This window comes from Tetrao urogallus (genome assembly GCF_951394365.1).
Source record: "Tetrao urogallus genome assembly, chromosome: 5".
In the NCBI taxonomy this organism is placed as follows: Eukaryota; Metazoa; Chordata; class Aves; order Galliformes; family Phasianidae; genus Tetrao; species Tetrao urogallus.
In genome coordinates, this window is record NC_136818.1 from 46,931,741 (window position 1) to 46,952,099 (window position 20,359).

Here is a 20,359-nt window from a genome sequence, read left to right on the forward strand (position 1 = left end):
CTTTATTACTGAATCTCTCCGATCTTGCCAGGCCCACGCTGCCTTCGCACAGCCGCCTGTAACACAAACTGTGCGCACACACACACACACAGCGTTCCCACAAAGCACTGCAAGGATCCCACATTTTTACACTCCCCACCCCGAGTGCAGCGAGCGCCGAACCTGTTTTAATAAAGATGCTAACACTGAGATAAGATCTGCCAGAGCTTCTCTCATGTTCAGCCTACCCCAAGGAAAAGAGCCCCAGAGCACTGATGTTGTACACATGGCACCAATGCACCAAGCCATTGATGCCACACTCCCGTATTTTCATTAGGCACACATGCAGGCCCTATGCTGGCACCCCCTTAACTCTGTCACACTGCTGCTGCACAGCCCCACGTGGGGAGGAGCTGGGCTGTGGCTTCTGCAGATCCCACTGCACAGCTGCAAGGTTGTTACTTGAGGCTCTGCTTCAGCCTATAACACCTGCCCATGATGGGTTGTGGCTTGTTCAGTGTGGTCACTGGTGGTGACAGCCTGCAACATCCTCCTCTTTCTCGTAAGCATGGCAATAATCATCAGTCTCATCAGAGGTCTCCTATGTCTCTTCCTTTACAGAAACAGCTGCTTGCTATTCTGTGACACCATCAGATATCAAGGCTCCCCCCACATTCAAGATATGCATTTACATACAGGCATATAGAAAGTGCCTTCATTGGCTCTGCAGAATTGCTCAGCACAAGTCTCCAGCCTGCTGCTGCTTTTTAAATAGCACCAGCAGTACAAGGCTGCTGCTGCTGCAAGGCACACCTGCGGCAGCTGAGCTCCAATCTGCCATCCTGAGGCTCAGCCTGCAAGGGGCCTTCCTGCCATCACTCCCAGGGACACTCACCCCACAAACGCCCACTGCAAACTCTTAATCCCTTCCTCATTCTTGCTTTTTCCATTTGAATAAACCATACCGCCTGTTTCAGATGGCAACAAAGTTAGGCTCATACACCTTTCACTGCAGGAGTTACCTGAAACCTGTTAAGACAGTGATGCTTCACCTGTCAGACACAGGGCCACCTTCTGGGCCCCTTCTGTTTCGCTGCAGGTATGGAGCAAAGCACTGCATAAACCTCACTTGGTGGTTTTCCGCATGTCTTTGTGAGTCAGTTCCCCCATCTTGCTCCCCTGGATGTGCAGCTCTGTCTCCTGCTGGGCAGTTCCCTGCAGCACAGCAACTCTTCTTACCAACTCGCTAAAGAAAATGCTCAGTAAGCTCAGAGCTGTGCACAACACTTGTAGGAGTGTCCTCTTTCCAGCCCTTTCACAATTCACCCTATTTTTAGTCTATTCCTTTGGTATCTTTTGATTTTACCTTGACTTCCATCTTCAGTGATTTATTGCTAAAGGTATTTAATAATGGTGGAATTATCAGATGCTTTGTATCAGGGATCTGCCAAACAAAACGGAGCCTTTATCCAAGAAAATAAAAAAATCCACAACAAAAACCAACCAACCTACCAACAAAAAACAACAACAACAAAACCAACAAAACAACAACAAACAATAAACAAAAAAACCCCAACCCAACCCCAAACAGCCCTTTTACTAAGGGACTACATTACTTCTACCTGTGCCTGGAAGTCTTGTTCTTGAAAGCCAGGGAAATTGCATGGAAATGTGAAATGAAAGGAAAGGAGGGAGCTGCCATGATTGGCCTAGGCCAGCACTGGGCTGAGGGCTCTGGTGGGCTCAGAGAATGGGCTGAGAGAAGAAGGCACAGGGTGCTGTGGGACAGGATGGTAACTCACAGGTCCCCTTTCTCCAAGCACTGCTCATGTTCACTGCACTGAACTTGTCAAGGGAAGGCCATTGCCATCCCTCTCAACCTCCTTACTATGCCACTGGCAAACAAGGTTGTGTTGTGAGGATGTCACATCCCTTGCAGCTCCCCTGAGGCTGCAGATGATTTGGATGGGCAGATGGCTCCTGGAGTATGCTAATAAAGGATCAGGCTTGGAGAGGAATGATGTAACATGGTAATTACCAGCGATGGAGTTGATTAGCAGAACCTACAGAATTTTCCAGGTTACATAAATAATCTAAGGGACATCGGCTTGATAGCTGAGAACATACGGGTGCTAATTGTGGCTTCTCCACCGGAGCAGAAAGCAGCAGCTCCTTGCTCACAGACCTGCTGCCATCCCTGCTTGGAGGGTCCACAGATCTACAGGTGCATGAAGCTGAGCACAGTACCCTTGCTCTGCCAGCTAAGAGAAGCAGTAAGGGACTGACATTTGCCTGGTGAAAATGTCCCTAGCCCTGGCTGAAAGGGCAGAGTTTGTGCAGCATCAGCTCCAATCTGAAGTCAAGCAGGTCCAAATTCACCCCTGAAGTAACACCTTTAACTTTTGCCACCACTTGTTTTGACTCAGCTTTGCCAGAAAGCTGAAGAACAGTTGGATTTAATCTTCATCTGATTTCTCTGGTGTGTATCAACTGCTCAGGAGTGGCCACGAATGTTGCATGGTCCTGAAAGCACTCTCTGGGGATAAAACAAACTGTTCTTGCTGGCAGGAGAAACACTGACTTCAGTAATCCTGTAGTCCTGGAAAAGAATCAGTTTCTTCTAGCACAGCACATTCAGAAGCAGGAAGTTAAGCACAAGGACAAGACAAGGGGCAAACCAGACTCCAGGGGAACCTCAGTGCATCCTCAAGAAGGGAACAAAAGTGCTTTCTGAGCTAATTTGGGGTGCACAGGAATGAGGCACATATGAAGCACTACATACATTGCCTAAGGCAGCTGTGCTTTCCCAGTTAGGATCAAGTCTTCAGCCAGAGATATTTCCTACTCTCTCCAAACCCATATAACCATTCCCCTTGACAAGGTAAGCTGCTGTCCCCAGCGATGAATACTCCTAAGCCTGCCTGGCCTGCCCTGTTTGCAGGTGGCCTTTGAGGAAAGGAGCATCAGAGTAAACCAGCACGGCAAGGGGCTCCCATCAAAAATGACTGGGAGGTTAATTTTAGTGAAGTCTTAAAATGTTAGGAATAGTCAGCCTGATTCCTTGAGCCTCAGAGATTTAGCAAGCACACCCTGAGAGGCGACCCCCCTCCTCTGCTCAGTGCAGCCTCCTGGTTGTTTTATTCTGTTACTTCAAATCCTCAGATGTTAAAGCCTTTGAGACAACTTCATTCAGCCCCTTTACCCTCTCAGCTGAGGTCTCCTCTCTATTTCCAGCTACCAATTCCTCTGTTGCCAACCTTGCCTTTTCCCTAGAATACACTTTAAAAGAGTATTCTTGAAATTTGCCACCACTTGACCCTCTCTGAGCAATGTTACATTTCCAATTATTCTGCCTTGAGTGATGCACTGAACTTGGTCCATTTCTTTTATCCAGAGCCCTACTGACTTTTTATTTTTACTTCTTCAAACATTCCCTGCCTCCCTCCTGAATTACTTCCAACCCCTGACCCCTGTTTGGCTATGATTAATTATTTTCTCTTCCTGTTTGATTCTTATTCTATAACGAGATATTCTTGTCTGATTTTCTGATGTCATCCTAACGCTGTGAATAAACATTTTCTGACTGGTTTGTGGTAACACTGTACCCCATAAATCCCAAAACATCAGAGAGCATCCTACGCATCAGAGAATGCAGCCAGATACAAGATTTCCAGGAAAATTGGGATGGCAGGTTGACACAGAGCTTTAATTGCACAGTGCCAGGTTTGGGTATTTCCACAGTCATCTTTGTGAATCACACAGTGGTATAATTCAGTTCCTCCCAGCTCAGCCTTCTCTGCCCAGTCTTGCCAGAGGCAAATTGAACACTGAAAAAACAATGACAGCAGTGAAAGTGAAGGTGTGTAGGGAAGACGAAGGACATTTGGGTTTCATTTGGTAGAATGAATGGGAAGAGGCACTATGGGTGAACAGGCAGAGGATGGGCAAATCTGGTGAGTCGCTCACAGGGCAGCTGTGAGAGAAGGGCTGCTGGAGGAGGCACAGTCCCTGCACAGTAGGCAATGCATTGTGCTTCTCATAGCTACTGGCTATATTTGGTCTTTAAAGGCCTGTGCATGCAGCAGGCTTCATCCCTAGAGAAGCTCGGCCGCAAGCCCTCTGTGCTATGCTACCAGCCTCCCCAGCAGCCCACCGGCTATTTCCACGCAATGTAGGGCTCCTCCTCTACAACCTTCCCTCGGCTGTGAACTCCAAAGGCCTGGATACAGCCACTACCATCGCAGCTGGCCTCCCTCCCCTGGACTCCTGACACTGCCATTGCAGAGACGTGATCTCCTCTTCATCCTGTGGGTCCACACATCTGACACCTCCATTGCCTCCAGAAGGCACCCAGTGGATCTTACAACTCCTGCTGCTGCCCTCCTGCCTTGGTCAGCCTCTCATTCCCAATCCAGCCCATCACATGACAGTAGCTACTCACCTCATTGCTTCAGCTGCTGGAGTCAGCTAGAAAATTCATTGCCTGGAGTCACAGCTGTGCCATCTGCTTTAAGCCACGGCTCTGCCTCAAGATGAATACTTCATATGGTGACAGCAAGACTCCCTCAGAGCAAAGTGAGGTTTGCAAAAGGGAACAAGCTATTTTATAATTAACTTGAGATGCCTGAACCCAAGATGAGAAACACCTTTTAACCAGAGGCCAGACAGCTCTACAGTCTCTGCTCATCAAGTAGCCTATCGATGTTCCATCCCAGAGACCATCAGTCAAATAGCAGGCCATAGAAATCATCTTACCATCTCTCCAGGAAGATATTTTTTGCATGTGGGTCCTGCTGGTGCACCTAGCAAGCTTTATACAAGTACCTTCGTGTACTACAACCAGGCTTGCTTCACTAAGAAATAGCTTTTTCACTTTGCATTGGAAACACCTCCCTAGGGCCGCAGTATTAAAATTCCCTCCTGTTTCCTACCTGAATTAAAATTCAAAACTAGTTACTTACTAAAAATAAAGATAAAAGAGCCTCTTTGAGACCCACTGTGTCTGCTGCAGACAACTTTGCAGATCTTATTTGCTCTTTAGTGTTTACACACTTGTTACAAGCTGTCTCACAGCAGTGCAGATGGCAGTTTTCTTTGATTTATTGGTGATAGAAATCTGTTTATGAAAAACTACTGAAGACTTCACATGCTGGGGCTCAGCCCTGGCATGGAAGCACATGTAACACCATAATCATGCTTACGCAGGCAGTAACGAAGGGTTATTGTAGTTGCACACTGCTCCACATTTACACAGACTTATTTTTTCTTAGACATCAATCAGTGTAATGAGGATCATGTACTCTACACCAGTGCCCTGAGAAATGCCAACATCAGACATGAAGCATTCATAGCAACACTCAGCATCGATGCAAGAAGCTCCATGCATTTCAAGGCTTATGGGAATCCTCACTGCACCTCCTGCGTGGCACAAGCCTGAAACCTCTCCCGTGATTCCCACACTTGACCCCAAAGCACCTGCACAAAGTCATGCTTTCTCACTGCAGTGATGGAATCATCCACTTATTCTTTATGGTTAACTACCCCTTTATGATTTATGACATCAAACTGTCACAGATCCTACTGTGTGTTGGCATGCTACACTGAAGAGCCATGCAGTCCTGCGTTTGCTCCAGTAAAAGTAACTTGCTTCATTTGATCATTTCTCTATGGGGAGCTCAGCTTCTCTCCAGACTGGGCCACTAACACCTTCTGAAACAAAATGGATACTATGCTGCTTTTGTTTTGTTCTGTTTGTTTTTTTTTTTATAGAAACACTTTATTGCTGCAGTCAATAACCCTGTGTATCACACACAAATAACCAATTACAGTTTAAGAAACTAAAAATAATTCTGCAAGTGGTAATACTGAGAATAAGAACATACATGAAAGGATACAAAACTATACATTTAAGTTACTAGAAATTTACTAACTAAAAAATCCTGCAGAACTGTGAAGTGTCTTGTATAAACTATACAACACATGCCAGTGTAAAGTTGTTTAACGTTATACAATTACCTATCTACAAATGTTTTACCTAAATACAAGATCAGCTGCAATTTTTAAACAGTTATCTTCTATACAAAGACAAGTGCTTTAAGTACTTCATTGGAATATACAGACACCGCAATACCTCCAAACTAAAAAATAATCACAAATTAGAAGTCCTGTTTAGAAGTTTTCTTTGCATATCCAATACAATGCAGTGAAAACCCAGCCAGCAATAGCTGTGCTTTTGTATTTGCCCTGTTTTACCCCATATTTGCAAGGGACCCAACCCAGACTCACAGACCTCCTTTTCAGCAGTGACCACGACCTACACCAGAAACCTCTGTTAATATGCCCCAGCCTAGGGGAAATTTGGATCCAACTCTCACTTTGTAACATACTCAGCTAGCCAAACGCAGGGCAGAGGAACTTGCTCCTGATGCAGCACCAGCACATGCAGACCAGGTGCTCTGATCAGTGTAGGGAAGTGGCAGGAGGAATGGATGAGTTACCTCTGTACCAGTGTAACCTCTGTTGGTTCCCTCCTGCTGAAGCAAAGCCAACCTCAATGACATTCAACCAGATGACTCTGTCTCCAGGTCTGGCCACCTCTTTAGTCAGAGCATCGGTTTATGGTCAAAAAAATCCTGAGAATTCATAGGAATTTAACAACTCATGGTCTCTTAGAGTGGAGCAATCTTCTGCAGCACATGCTGTGCTTCTAACATAATGCATGGTCATGACTTGGCAGATGCAGGGAGATTTCCTTGGCATAATCAGTGCTTTTCTGGACAGGATGTAAGTCCATAGCATGGGATTTTGGTCAGATCTCTAGAGCAAAAGCTCTGGCAATCTACAGAAAAGGCTATGGTAGGTAAGTACTAAGAGTACTAAGTCCATACTCCCTCCTATTTTAATTCTTGTTCCAGAGAAGTCCCAGCTAACCTGAACTAATGCTGGCCAAGGAACAAGGACCAAAACAACTCACATTTTGTTTCAGTCATTTCAAAAGCTGCCAAAAGGAAGTTCTGGAATGCCTGATTTGATGGGAGTGGTGTTTTCCATTACCAACATCCAGGTGGGCAGGATGGAGCTCACCCAAGCTAGCACAAGTGCCTTGCAGCTGGAAGCTGAACACAAGTCTACAGAATCTCCTTAGAGAAATAAGAAGGAGAAAGCACCATTCAACCTTCTTATACGATTTGATAGCACCATGTAGAAGCAGAGAACTGTAGCTCCAGAAGCTCCCTGTTAACATTAAGCTAGAATCAGCTCAAGTATGACCAGCTTAAATTGCCAATTAATGCCAAGTCCTGGCAGATGCATCTCTTCTGCAGCCCTTCCTAGTATGAGCAATCCTCACTAGTAAAGAGAATTTAAATACTAGGCATTATTTTCTTTTGGGTAAGAGCTACTGGAGAAAGGGGGTGTAGCACTGGCTAAAACAGTTTTATCTGCAAGTATTTTTCCCCAGATGATTTTAATAGGGATGTTTTTTTCTTCCTATGATACACAGGGCCACAGCAAAAACATTCAGTGTCCTGAATACACTGAATGCTAATTGGTATATACTGCATAGAGCTTCCAAAATGCCAAATGAGATTTCACAATATTTCATCAAGAATCATTTATGACAGTGATTAAAACAGGACAGGTGTGTTATAATATGCCTTTGTGGCACTGTCAGAACACCAGTCAGACACCGCTGCCTCTCAGATGCAAACTGGAGCACAAACAGGTTTCATACCAGGACTTGTTCCAGGACTTCCATTTCCCCTGAAGTCCACAGACCAGATGAGAATGCATACAGCTGATTCTGTGCATCTTGCAGACATGAAAGCCTTCTGCACTGGGCATTTCAGAAGAAAATTATGAAGGTATGTAAGACCTGATATTAACCTACCTGAGTTTATCCAGTAAATCTTTTTCACAGATCAAAAAAAGATAACAAGACTGAATGTTATCTGGGTTCTTAGAACAGGATCATTCATAGCAAAGGGTCTTAGTAATTGCACTTTAAAACATGATGGGTGTAGACAACAAGCTCTACACGCATATGGTCATGAAGACTGCTGTCCAGTAAGGTGTGCAGGGCTCATCCTACATCACACAAGCATGATATATCCTGACAACTAGCACAGCATGCAAACCCATGCCAGTGCAGCTATGCTAGGACTGCCTGGAGGTCTGTTTTTCAAGAACAAGGTACTGTGTTGTTCATGAAGAACACAGCCAGGAAGCTTCAAGCATGAGACCATACAGAGGCATGCATGCACACACTCTACTTTCAACAACTCATCGTGTGTGTTCTCTTACCTTAGTCCCATCTCAGGCATTTTTCAAAAAGATTAACATAGAAATAAATAAATAGTATATTATCAGAAGAAAAAAAAAGGAAAAATCAATGATCTCTCATTTTTTGGGGATATGTTAAAGCAACCACTTTTATTATGAAAAAGTCATGCCCAGTGATGTTGTACTTGAAAAGGATAACGCAAAACCTGAACTGGACCTAGGGATTTAATTCAGTATCTCAACAAGTAAGTAGAGGCTTTTACGTAGCAGAGAAGTCCGGGAGATTCCTATAGACATCATTCAGGAAATTATCATTGACTTTATAGAGATTTAGATTGGGCTCAGGTAGAGAAAGTTAGCATTCATACACAAAAGCCTTGTGTACTGAGTTTCAGTGGGGCTTTGTGTCCACCCCAGTCACACTGATGTGAGACTTTGGTTGAACAAGAGCTCGAAGCCGGACAGTGAAGCAAATTGGACAAGTGAATTGACAGCAGACATCCCAGGCTTTGGGCAAGTCTGTGTAAAGCTCTGCAAACAGATTTTAAAATTGTCCCTCTTTTCATTAAGGCTGACAGATTAAATAGCCAGTCCCAAACTCAAAGCAACAGACAAAGCTATTCTTTGACCATATAACGCATCACATCAGGACTAAAACAGGCAAGTATTTTTTTTTAATTCACCAACTTAATGCAATACTTACTTCCTAAATTTTCATCTTAGCACCTCCTCTCACAATGTCAAATTCTTGGGTAATTCACACATGACACAGTACTAAAGAAAGAAAACCAATTTCATCTGTATTGACTAAATATCTTTCTTCCACAACAGCTCACATTTTCACCAGTATACCAGCAAACCTTTTACCAATGATCTGGAATGACAGTTACGTTAGGTATATATACGGAGATTTGTTGATGGTCTGACCTGTTAAAAACAAAGCAAAAAAGCAAAACCAATCCCTAAAATAGAGCATTGAAACCCTTATTCATTGAAAATGAACACTGTACACATCCACATGTCACAAGTGCAATATCCTTCAAAAAGAATTGCTCCTCAAAGGAAAGCCAAAGAGGCAGATTTTTAGTGTTATGTTTAGTAGGATAATGGGGGCATGTGTTGGAAATCATGCATTGGAATTTATTTTTATTTTTTAAATAAGGCAAGAGGCTTACGTTCTAGTAGAATGGATGGGTTAAAGAACGAATAAATGTTCTGCAAATGACACATTCTTTCAAGTTTCATTCTCATTGGACATACACATCATAAAATAAAGATTTTTAAAAGTGCTATATGCTTTGTGAGTCTCATCACAATATGTAAAGCATAACGTTACACCTGCTGCCTAAGACAAAATGTTAGTGGCAGTGTTAGCGGTAGATTAGACTCTAGCTCTCTCATTTCCTGCGGCATCTGGGACAACCTCCTTCATTATGCTTAAGAAAAACAAACAAACAAACAAGCAAACAAACAACCAAACCATACTCTACATGCCTTCCACAATCATTTAGAGTCATATTCTAAAGTAACAGACTCCATATGCAGTTGATGACAGTCCACCAGTGGCTTGCTTGATACCACAACCGAGGCTCATTCTACCCAGCTACCTGTGGCTCTTTGATCAGTCAGCACGTGAGACAATGTTGAGAGGTACACAACCATGATAACATTAATAGATATGCTGAAGGGATTTTAAAAAATTCCAACAAAACACAAATGTAAAAAAATTCATCCGCCAGCCCTCAGCTGTTAGCCGATTTTAAAAAGGTAGAGCAGCTTGCAGTAAACAACTATATTTTAAATCTTCAAGGACGTACAGAATTACTCCTCCCACCCAGTAATCAGACGTGAAGGATTTCTGCAGCACAGTCTTCTGGCTCTGTGTAATGTGAAGAGTTTGTATCCGAATGGTGAACCCCAAGCATTTCTTTACTTTCGAAGTTTGGCTCCATTAGTGCAGGTTTTTCAAAAATGTTCTTTTTACTAGTTTCTGGACAGTTTTGTACATATATTACTCGGTTATAAGCTTTAAGTCTCTTCCACAGCTGTACGTACACTTTGCATTGTACATACATGAACAGAAGTCCTCCAGTGAAACCAATAGCCACAACAACCAGCTTAGTCCAAAATGGCCATTCTAGAATCCCTGGAAGAAAGGGAAGAAAAAAAAAAAAAAGGAATAGAGAAAACATCAGGTCAATACTGAATCTCTGAAGGACACACCTTAAGAGTTCTTACTTTGCTGTTTTTCTTGTTCTCTCTTTTTTTCTCCCTTCAGGTTTAACACACGTAGACTTCTAAGCTTGTTGAGTTCACATAACATATCACTCCTCAAAGAGAAAAAACCCACAAAAACACTTGATCCTTTATGACTAAGCAGTTGTGCAGCACAACCAAGGCAACAGCCAGGTATAAACTTTAGGTCCTTTTATACCTGTTTTTAAAAGAAAATTTAATCAGATTATGAATGGGCTTCTATGGCACGCTTTCCTCTTGAAAGTAAGATATTCAGAGATCTGTTCCACTCCGTGATCACACAATACACACAGCCACAGTCTTTGAAGGGAACCATTGTCACCATTCAGCTTGAGACATTCTTGACACAAAACTGATAATTTGATTACCTGCATAAGACCCAGTAGATCGTAGTTGAACTACAGCACCTCTTCTGATGCAAAATGACAAGTGTTGGAGATGCTGAAGCATTCTGGCAAGCTCACTTGACATAATAAAAATGACCACCAGTACTTTTCCTGAATATGCCCAGTTTGAACTCCTAGCCATTGGATCTCATTACATCCCTATAACATACTTTTAAATGAGAAATGACTAATTTTATACATCTTCTGCTTATACACATCCTGTATCCATCCAGTTTCTCTCCTTCTGAAAGATAAGCATCCCAAGATGGATATGAGATCATGCTGAATTTCTCACTTTCAGGTTTCTCAGAGAATTAGCAGTGTAACAAAATCATAGCTAAGTCTTCAAAGTTTTTACAAGATACAGGCCACTGTTCTTTTGGAAATGCACAGCAGTGTAGGACGAATGAAAATATTTTAGTCTCCAGACCCAAAGAGCACTGCAACATGACTACTGATGAAATCCCACTAGTGATGAATACCTGGACCTCTGATTCACAGAGGAGCTATCTGATGCCACCTGGAGGCAGCAATAGCCTACGCCTTGCCGTGCAGACATGAATGAATAAACACATGCACGCTGCAGCTCCTTAGAGCATCCCTCAGATTTGGAATCCAAATGAAGGAAGCAAAGAAAGCAGAGTAACAAGTACTATGTAGCCATACTATACTTAGTAATGTTCACCAAATGTATTGAATAAAGTAACGAGGATACGATAAATCTTTGAGAGAAAGTGCTTTTCTTTATCATATGGAAACCTTGCACTGAAAGAACAATTTCCACCATACATGGAAAAGATGGTGTTGGATGGAACAGAAACTACAAACTTTCATTCAAAGCAGCTTCCTGACCGAAACTATGAACAATCACACCACAGCTAAACTAAACAAATGACAGCAAAGCTGTCTGAAGTGTGACTCTGCTCTACAGAGACTGTAAGAGCTCTGTGGAATTGCACACTTATAGATGCTCATTTCCCAACTGCATTTGAGGTTGGCATTCAGTGCTCTGCTCTGTGAGCAAGGATGGTTTGCCTTAAAACCCAGCCTTGGTGCACAGCCTGTTACTCCAATCCCCACCTTTTGGGGGAGCTCAGCTGCCTGAAAAAACAGTTCTGCAAGAGCTGCAAGTTCACAGCCGGGCACTCCAAAGTCAACCCATTTCAATTTGGTAAGCTCACAGCTGGCACACTGAAGGAAACCTGCTATTCTGGAAGTTAAGACATCCGTGTAGTGATGAATTTCTGAATTTCTCTGCTCCCCACACAAGCACTCTAATTTCTTCAGTCAAATGTGTCTCCTGCAGAAAAGTTGTGCTAATATGTCTCAAAGATGGCTGAATAGAAAAAATAAGCCTGTTAGTTTAGCTCAGAGGTTTGGATTTTGGTTCCTGTTCCTTCTTCCCTTTTTTAAAATTGTTCTCTTTCTACTCAGCTAAAGGTAGTCATAGTAGCAAACAGATGCTTACATGCTTGTCATCTCAGTAAGTGTTCCAGCTTAGAACTAAATTAGCAAAGCCAGTGCAATTTTGTGTTTGGTTACAGTGGTTTTCTCTTGTATCTGTGCATTTCACAAGTGCAAAATTGACACGTAATAGACTTAAAAGAATCTACAGACAAATTTACACCAATTTAACTAAATCTCTTTAGAACTGTTCTTTTACATCAACTCAATCTCTGCATAAAGCTGACTGATCTAAGAAAAAGCATTACCTGCATTCTCAGGCTTTGCATCTTCTCTGCATTCAGGATAAAGAATAATTCCAAATGAGTAAGTAGGAAGATAACCAAGTAACATACCAGTAGTCTGTCCCTGTTTAATCTCTTCAGCAGTCCTGTCTATGAGGACATACAGAGACCACACAACGCAGGTGATGGCAATGATATGGAATGTTACAGAGCACATGATCTTCCTCCTCTCGCTGGCTGTCATCTGCAGCTTCTCCCACTGGCAAGAAACCCAGAAGCAGAACAAGAGATTAAGTGTTTATCACAGTTACCAGAAAGTATAAAGAGAAAACACTGATCAAAACCAAAAGCAGGCAAAGGACCAGTTTCCCCCTAAGTTTTGTAAGTCACATTATTCTTGCTCTGACCACAGTGCGTGCAGCTGGCAGCTTGCTCTGCCATAATGGGTGCAATCACTCCTGGTGCAGGAGGGGATAACAGCACTCATCTCTATCCAGAGCTGCAGCACTGAGTTATCCCACAGAGATCCTAGCACAGCTCAAGCAAGTCTGTTCTTTAGTGTATTCGCAAAGCAATGAACAGCAAGCACCCACAGTCAGAAATGAGCATCATGAAGGGCAAAAGGGTGTCATTGCTCAGGCAGCCATTCAGTAACACGCTGCAGCAGGAGTGGTGCACAATCCAGTCACCCAGTATGTGTATGGCATCTCACTGTGGGCCATTAGACTATCCCAGTGTACAGTCAAAGCTGTTTAGCACTCAGCTCAAGGCTGTTTAGTTCTCACCTCCTATCTCTGGAGGCTTTATTCAATCTTCACATATATTTAACACTACTTAGAGCAGCAACATGGATTTTATTTTCAGTGTTTCAAGTACACTTAAATATGTGCCCTAAGAGTATACAGCAGAACGGGGATGACAGCTTTTACAATTTAAAGGATGCAGCAAATTGAACCCCCCGACCTGCACCTATCATAATGTTTATACAGTCCCAGGAGAAACCATGACATCAGGTCACTGTCATTTAGAAAGGACACAAGGAAAGAAGGCAGTTACTACAGGTGCTTCAAGTATACAGGGAATTTTTCAGAATCAGCTTTTCTTTACTTTTCTACCAATGGCACCAGGAAATTGTTGGGCTTTTTTTCTTTTTCTTTTTGTCTCCAAAGCAATTTATGTGTATGAAGAAAACTTTTGCAGGTGTGTTGCACATCCCTCATCATATTTGCATGGGACAGTGTTAAGACAAGCTTTCCTTGTATTTCCACAAACTGCATACAGGGGCACATCAGCTTCTCATACATACCTATGTGCTCTAGAGAGGTGTATTTGGTGTCTCCTAGAATAACTTGCAGAAAAAGTTGACTTTGAAAAGTGTGGAAAAGTGTGGAACATAATGAGGATGACCTTAATGAGATCACTCATCAGGTTGAATCATTGTTACCACTGCTGCAAATACAAGAATGCTTAAACCATAAAACAGGAATTCTGTGATATTCTCTGTCTTGCCAACAAGCAAGTAAGTCACAGCCACATTTCTGTATCAGTGGACATCCAAATCTCATCGTGGCAGAAGAACAGAAGATTTCCAGCAGTGATATACCAGACACATATCATGCTAGAAAACCACACACTTTCAATTATTGTTACAAAAAGACTGGACAAAACTTTTGCTTTGGACAATATGTTTTAAATAGGAAATGGATTTTGCATCTAAACAATGGTGTTCATTATCTACAGAAAATACAATTTGATTCATTTATTCTGTCAAAGTGTAAGCATGTGTGAATATTCTTACAGGGCCACAAGGACTTGCATTTTGACTGTATTCCTCTTTTTTGTTTTGCAGGTAGAGATCTTCCACTGGACTCTTACTTCTCTTATTATATGCTGGCATCACAGCTGCCAAACCATCCCATACCACTTCATCTTTCCAAAGACAGGAGTGCACGGCAGAGGAGCTATTCTGCTAGTTTGATTCTGCCCTAGCCCAGAGAGGAAACAAGAGAGGACCCAGAGGTCCATGCTGCATTATTCTTATGACACAGCAAGCAACATTTCACAATTTAATAAGCCAGCATTTCTATCAAATCTACAGAACTTTTAGGTTTTATTTCTTTGTTTTGTTTTCATTTGAATTATAAAATGGAGACTCCCTCTCTTGTCTCCCCTCACTTCCACTTGTACTGTGATGCAGTTTGCTCCTCACTCTCTTCCCCTTATAACTTAACATTTGAACATAAGACAGACCAATATGCAGTAATGCAATACAGCCTTAAGACTTTGAGGATGCTAAATTTCATTTCTGCCCTGCAGACAAGCACAAGCCCTATTATTTGTTCCATCCTGTCCGTAATCACCAGTTCCAGACAGTTTTGTCCTGACTGACAGGATATGATAAAGGATGAGCTGAAGACACAGCTTGTCTTCTGGCTGCAGCTGAACCTCTAAAGGACCCTTCAGACATATTTGAAAGGTAAATTCTTTCTTATCCTTCTACTTATGGCTCAGCCCCCACCTCCTGGCATCTGGTCTCTCTCCAATGGATGACCTGTTCAGATATAACTACTGATGCTGAATGACTCATTTCTGAAGGTGCTCAACAGCTTTTTCTCACCGTGTACCAATATGCAGGAAATGCTTCCCGCCCACTCCAGGCAGGGTGAGCACGGAAAAATCAGCAGCTAACCATCACCTACGGCAAGTCTTTTTATTTGGGCTCCTCCAATTTCTTTCACATCCTACAGATGGGCTGTGCAGTTCTGTCTGCGTGATAGCAGAGCCTGTGGCAGCCATAACTGCAGCTCCGAGCTACCATGCTCTGTGCTAAGAGGCTACCAAAGAACAAGCTACAGCTTAGATGGCAGCACTTCTATGCTGTCATAAGCAGAGGTTGTGCTGTCAACATTACATCCTCTGCTATATACTTTGTGGACCGTAGATCTCCATTAAGAAAAAATAAACAAATCAAAACCAATAAAGAGTTTGAAATCTGCTCTATTTTCTGTTAGGATTCACTTTTAGAAGTCAGACAAGTTCTCACAGCAGCTTTCAGATGGCTGCAGTCTGGACTTCCCATCCCTTGTCATTTAGAATAATCAATAATTGAATGTTTCTCAGTTATTATAGTTCTAGACTGATATTATTGCTGTTAACATCTTCCACAGCAAGATTTGTCTGTGGTAAGAACACCAGTGACTTTCACCTCAGAATCCTGATGGTAAGGACCAACTGAATTCGAACGCCTAGCAAATGTGGGAGAACAAAATTGGTCTTACAAGACACAAAGGTATCTAAGTTCTCAATCACCAGACTTGGGAAAGGTAATTTGTTTATAAAACAAAACAGGTCATAGCAGCCCAAAGTACTAAAACCCGATCGTACATAATCTAAGAAAAGGTAAAAGTGAAAACATTTATCAGTGAACATCCTTCTACTTACACTAAAATAGGTATGCTCCTTAAAAAAAAAAAAAAAAAAAAAAAAAAAAAAAAGAAGCTAAAATTTCAATCAATTTACATTTACATTCAGAACATATGATTTAAAGTAACTTTAAACTGAGATCTTCATATTTTCAAGAGACTTTAAAAGCCATGTGGATCTCAGCACAGCAAACCAAAGCAGACAGCAGTAATACAAAACACAATATTTCCAGAGAAACAGCATGGATAACTGGAAAGCAAATGCCTTCGTGCACCAGCTCTGAAAACCAACTGTGAAAAAATCAGGCTGCTGCATGCACATATGCATGAGCGTGAGTGTACATGAGTGCATTTACAGAGAGCACTGCTGGGCTGTACTAAATCTATATTTTACATGTAGGACAATGTAAAGGGAGGAAGGACTGAGACTCATTTCTCACTTGGGCAGTTGATGAATTCTTGAAGCAGAATTATCTTGACAATGGTCAGAGCAGGAAAATACCACTTCTCAGAGCTGGACTCCACTGATGCTAAATTTATGAAGCTGAGTGTTAGACAACTGAAATCGTTCAGCACCTATACAAAACTGACCAGAATTACTAAGGAGCCACCAAATTGGTTCTGTGGGATTGTGGGCAATGACAGCCTCTTTTCTGCACAGATGTACATTTAACAAAGCCTACCTTTCGCAAAGGCTTCAGCTTTGTCTCCATGATGAACTCATACTTGCAGAGTTCGCAGCATCGTGTATCTGAGCTCTTGATCCACTGCTGCAAGCAGGCTTGGTGCACAAAATGAAGACTTCCCGTGCAGTGACAGGGGGTAATCAAAGGGCTCTCATCATCTCCTTCACAGTGACATATCCTAAATCAGAAGCAAAGCTGCTCATTAGAAGAAGAGGAAGCAGAAAGCATGTGGAAGAAGAGGCATGTAATATCTGTGATCACACATGGTTATCTGTTGATGATCCTAAGACACACGCATCAAAGGAATGTATTCTATAAAGGAGCTAAAACTAAAGAACTGCCTTGCTACACAAACACATACACATACACAAAATATCTGAGCACAGACACTGCTAACTAGACAGTTGCCTTCTAACAGATGAGGTGGACACACAGAGCCCGACAGAAATTTAGTACCCAAAAGAAAAAACAAAAAGTGTGAGAAATGACAATCCTTCATCTACTAGAACAATAGCACTTAACTGAAAACAGCATCTAAACAGATCCGACCGCACTTCCCAAGACTAAGTATGCACAGAGAGGTACTCATGAATTACAATGTAATGCAGAAGATGAAACAAAATTCCCAAAGGAACTGTGAACCAGCCCAACCCAGTATCATGGAGAGTTAATTTGGTCCAAATTTTGCACAAGGGAAATGATTATTTCTAGTGCCAAATGCTAAGAGACAGAACCACACTGCAAAGATACAGCATCCATTTTCCCCAAATACACCTACTTTAAAAGGACTAATGGCTTTGCTCTTCCAATTCCTTTTTTTCTGCAAAAGTTGCTAAGGAAGCACCAGCTCTGCAAAATTCCCAGCTTCCCTCACTGTCTAACTGCAAATAGCAAGGACACCTGACACAGTGCTACTACCAGGTGCTGGCATTTGATTTCCAGCTTCAATTTACGCACAGCACTTGGGCTGCATCAGACATCACTAAGTCCTTCTAACCATGTGGAAGAGGTCAGGAACTGAAAGGGGGATGGTAAGGAGCTCGGGGAATGAATATAAGTTACTAAGCATATGTGAAGCACATCCTGGCATGCTGCCATCCCTGTCTGTTACTGAAATCTCTCACTGATGTGTAGCATCTTGCCTCTCGTGACCTTGCTGATAGCTGGCAAGTGGGACTGAACTAATGGGTGGATTAAAAGAGCATCTTGTTGATGACAAGCAAGTAACAAACTAGAATTTGCTGGTAATGGGGTATTGAGGAAATAAAAAATTACTGGCAGGTATTAACAAAGTCAGCTTCAGAAAGCAGTGTCAAAGAGGAGAAAGATTAAGATAGGAAAATGCTTGGTAGAAGGATGTGACAGTTACTCCTATGCTTGGCATCTCCTGCTCCCCAGACTTATTCAGAAGCTGCGATGGGGCAGGCCTGCAGACAATTTACCACAAAACAGTCCAGAGCTGTGTGTTCCTTTCACCTACGTAAATAGCTAATCCTCTGTATCTGGAACGAGGAGATCCCATCTTTTTTGGACCTCACACTACTCACTAATCATCACTAATAACCAATGCTTAGTTCTCTCTTTCATCTTAACCATTTAGAAATGGGGAGGTAAAGGTTAAGAAATAACCTTAGGCTATACTGACCAGAACTCAAAACCAACGTTCCGTTGCCTATGCTCTGACAAACTCAGCAGTGGCTGTCTGGAAAACACATTGCTTGTTAAAAGCTAAGAAATTTTCAGCTTGGTTTTTACTATGTGTAACTGATTCTCTCATAATATTCCCAGTTTGGGCAAGGATGAAAGAAAAATGCGATCTCAGAACCCCAAATCTGAAACGAATTGCAGAAGAATTTATTTGACTCCCAAGGATATGCTTTGGCTTAGCAGACTTGTTAAGTGCGTCAGAGGGGTGCAGGAAAGCAGATAGAAGGTTGCATGCTTCACACTGCACATATTAAAGCAAGGTGACGGGGTGGGAAAAAAAAAAGACAAACAGCACAAAGGCAGGGAAAGCAGAATGGTCACCACTGCACACAGGAGGGCTCGAAGGGGCGGTTCTCCGACGCACCAACCTGCAGGTATCCCCCGATGCAGACACCGGGGAGAGAGGGGGGAATTTTTCTGAGAGGGGGGAAGGGCAGTCAAGGTCACTGTCCTTCTCAACCGAACAGAGTGGTGCCCGCTGCTCTTTTGTTCTCAGTTTCATTGAGGTGCTGTCCTCAAAGACGTCATCATCTCCCATGTCCTCAGAGCAGAAGTCTGTGCTTTCCACCAGCATGCTGGAGGATTTCTCAGCTTGGAAGTGACTGGAATAGCTCTCCAGTTCGTGGAACTTATGCAGACTGCTGGTGCTGGAGGTGTGGGAGAAGGAAAAAAGGTAACGCAACAGTTTTTTGCTTCTTGAGGTGTCATGGTCCACTCTGTCCTCCAGCAAGGGGATATGTACAGCGCTGCGGTTTTCTGCTCCTCCTGATGCACTCGAATAGTTGGAAAGGGAAGGGATGTAGGAGTGTTTAGAATTGCTAAAAGAAAGAGGCCTGAGATTCAGCGATTTCCTCTCTTTAAGATGAAATTTGTTAATCCTCAAACACTGCTCTTGAGTCGGGGTCAATTTGCCTTCCGAGCATGTTCGCTCCACGTAGTCAAAGCACTCACTGGTGCTCTGTGCCTTCTGGTCCACGTCATTGAGGGACTTGGAGAATTTCAGAGTGCGGGTGGGCTTTACATTCTTAGCAGCCCTGAGTGCCTGGCCCCGATCCTGCCCACGGGAGTTTCTCTTTGCTGCATGTAACGTGTCCTGACAGATTACTGTCACAGTGACCCCTTGTGTCAGAGAGCTCTGGCATTGAGGATTTTTCAAGACAACAGCAGACTGCACTGGACTGTGATGACAACATTCAGAAAACACTGCACTGGAACTGCATGCAGAACAGTGGAATAAAAAGCACAGAAAGTAAAAAAAAACAATTACATAAGAGAACACATATAATTAAAAGTGAAGAAATGAGAATTACAGCTAGTGTGGGAATGGCAAACATAGCGGGCCAGTCAGTGGGATTCAATGAAGCAGTGTTAGATAGCAGTCGAGTCAAACAAATGGAACGCTTCAGACCAGAACCCCATGTTGCTTACTTCCCCATCCACATGCTTTTTCAGTTTTGGTTTTTCTTAAATGAAGCTTGCACAAGCCTCACTGTAGCTATGCAAACAGGACAATTTACCTGCAGATGTCCTGGTTGGATGGCGTAACAGAAGTCCGAGAGAAGCTATGGGGAGCTGTGATAGAGGTTGGACTTCCAGCCTGCAGTGACATAAAAATAAAGGGGAAAAAAAAAAGAGACACAAAAAAAGCAAGTCAGAAGTCGGAAAAATTCTGTAGGCACAGCAGTCACCTTCAGGGTTGAACACAACATATGGAGTCAGATATCAGTCTACATCAGATATTCAAGGGCTGGTTGCAAGAAAGTGAGGTGTCATTGTCAAGCACTAAGAAGGAAGGTTGTCACAGCCTCATCCTTGGAAAAACAGAGATCGGAACAGAAACATTTTTCCCCAAGGTCAGATGCAGCCATCTCTGGAGCGGAACCTGCCAGCTGTCAGACATTGCACGGAACAACCACTCAGGAAATGAGCAATGCTACAGTAATTAGCATAATTTG

General features: G+C 42.8%; 1 protein-coding gene across 2 annotated transcripts in view; it reads right to left on the bottom strand.

Moving 5' to 3' along the window:
• Positions 1–10,100: 10,100 nt before the first annotated feature.
• The window catches only part of MARCHF8 (membrane associated ring-CH-type finger 8), a gene marked incomplete at both ends in the record, with an annotated part of 61,710 nt that continues 51,451 nt past the window's right edge, over positions 10,101–20,359 (bottom strand). The window contains 5 exons of one of the 2 annotated variants that reach the window (XM_079535252.1): positions 10,101–10,405; positions 12,701–12,848; positions 16,695–16,875; positions 18,773–19,618; positions 19,922–20,001. In XM_079535252.1, the coding sequence (XP_079391378.1) occupies positions 10,101–10,405; positions 12,701–12,848; positions 16,695–16,875; positions 18,773–19,618; positions 19,922–20,001 (1,560 nt within the window). The remainder of the gene's footprint in view (positions 10,406–12,700; positions 12,849–16,694; positions 16,876–18,772; positions 19,619–19,921; positions 20,002–20,359) is intronic. The other variant, XM_079535253.1, reaches the window with a different exon arrangement.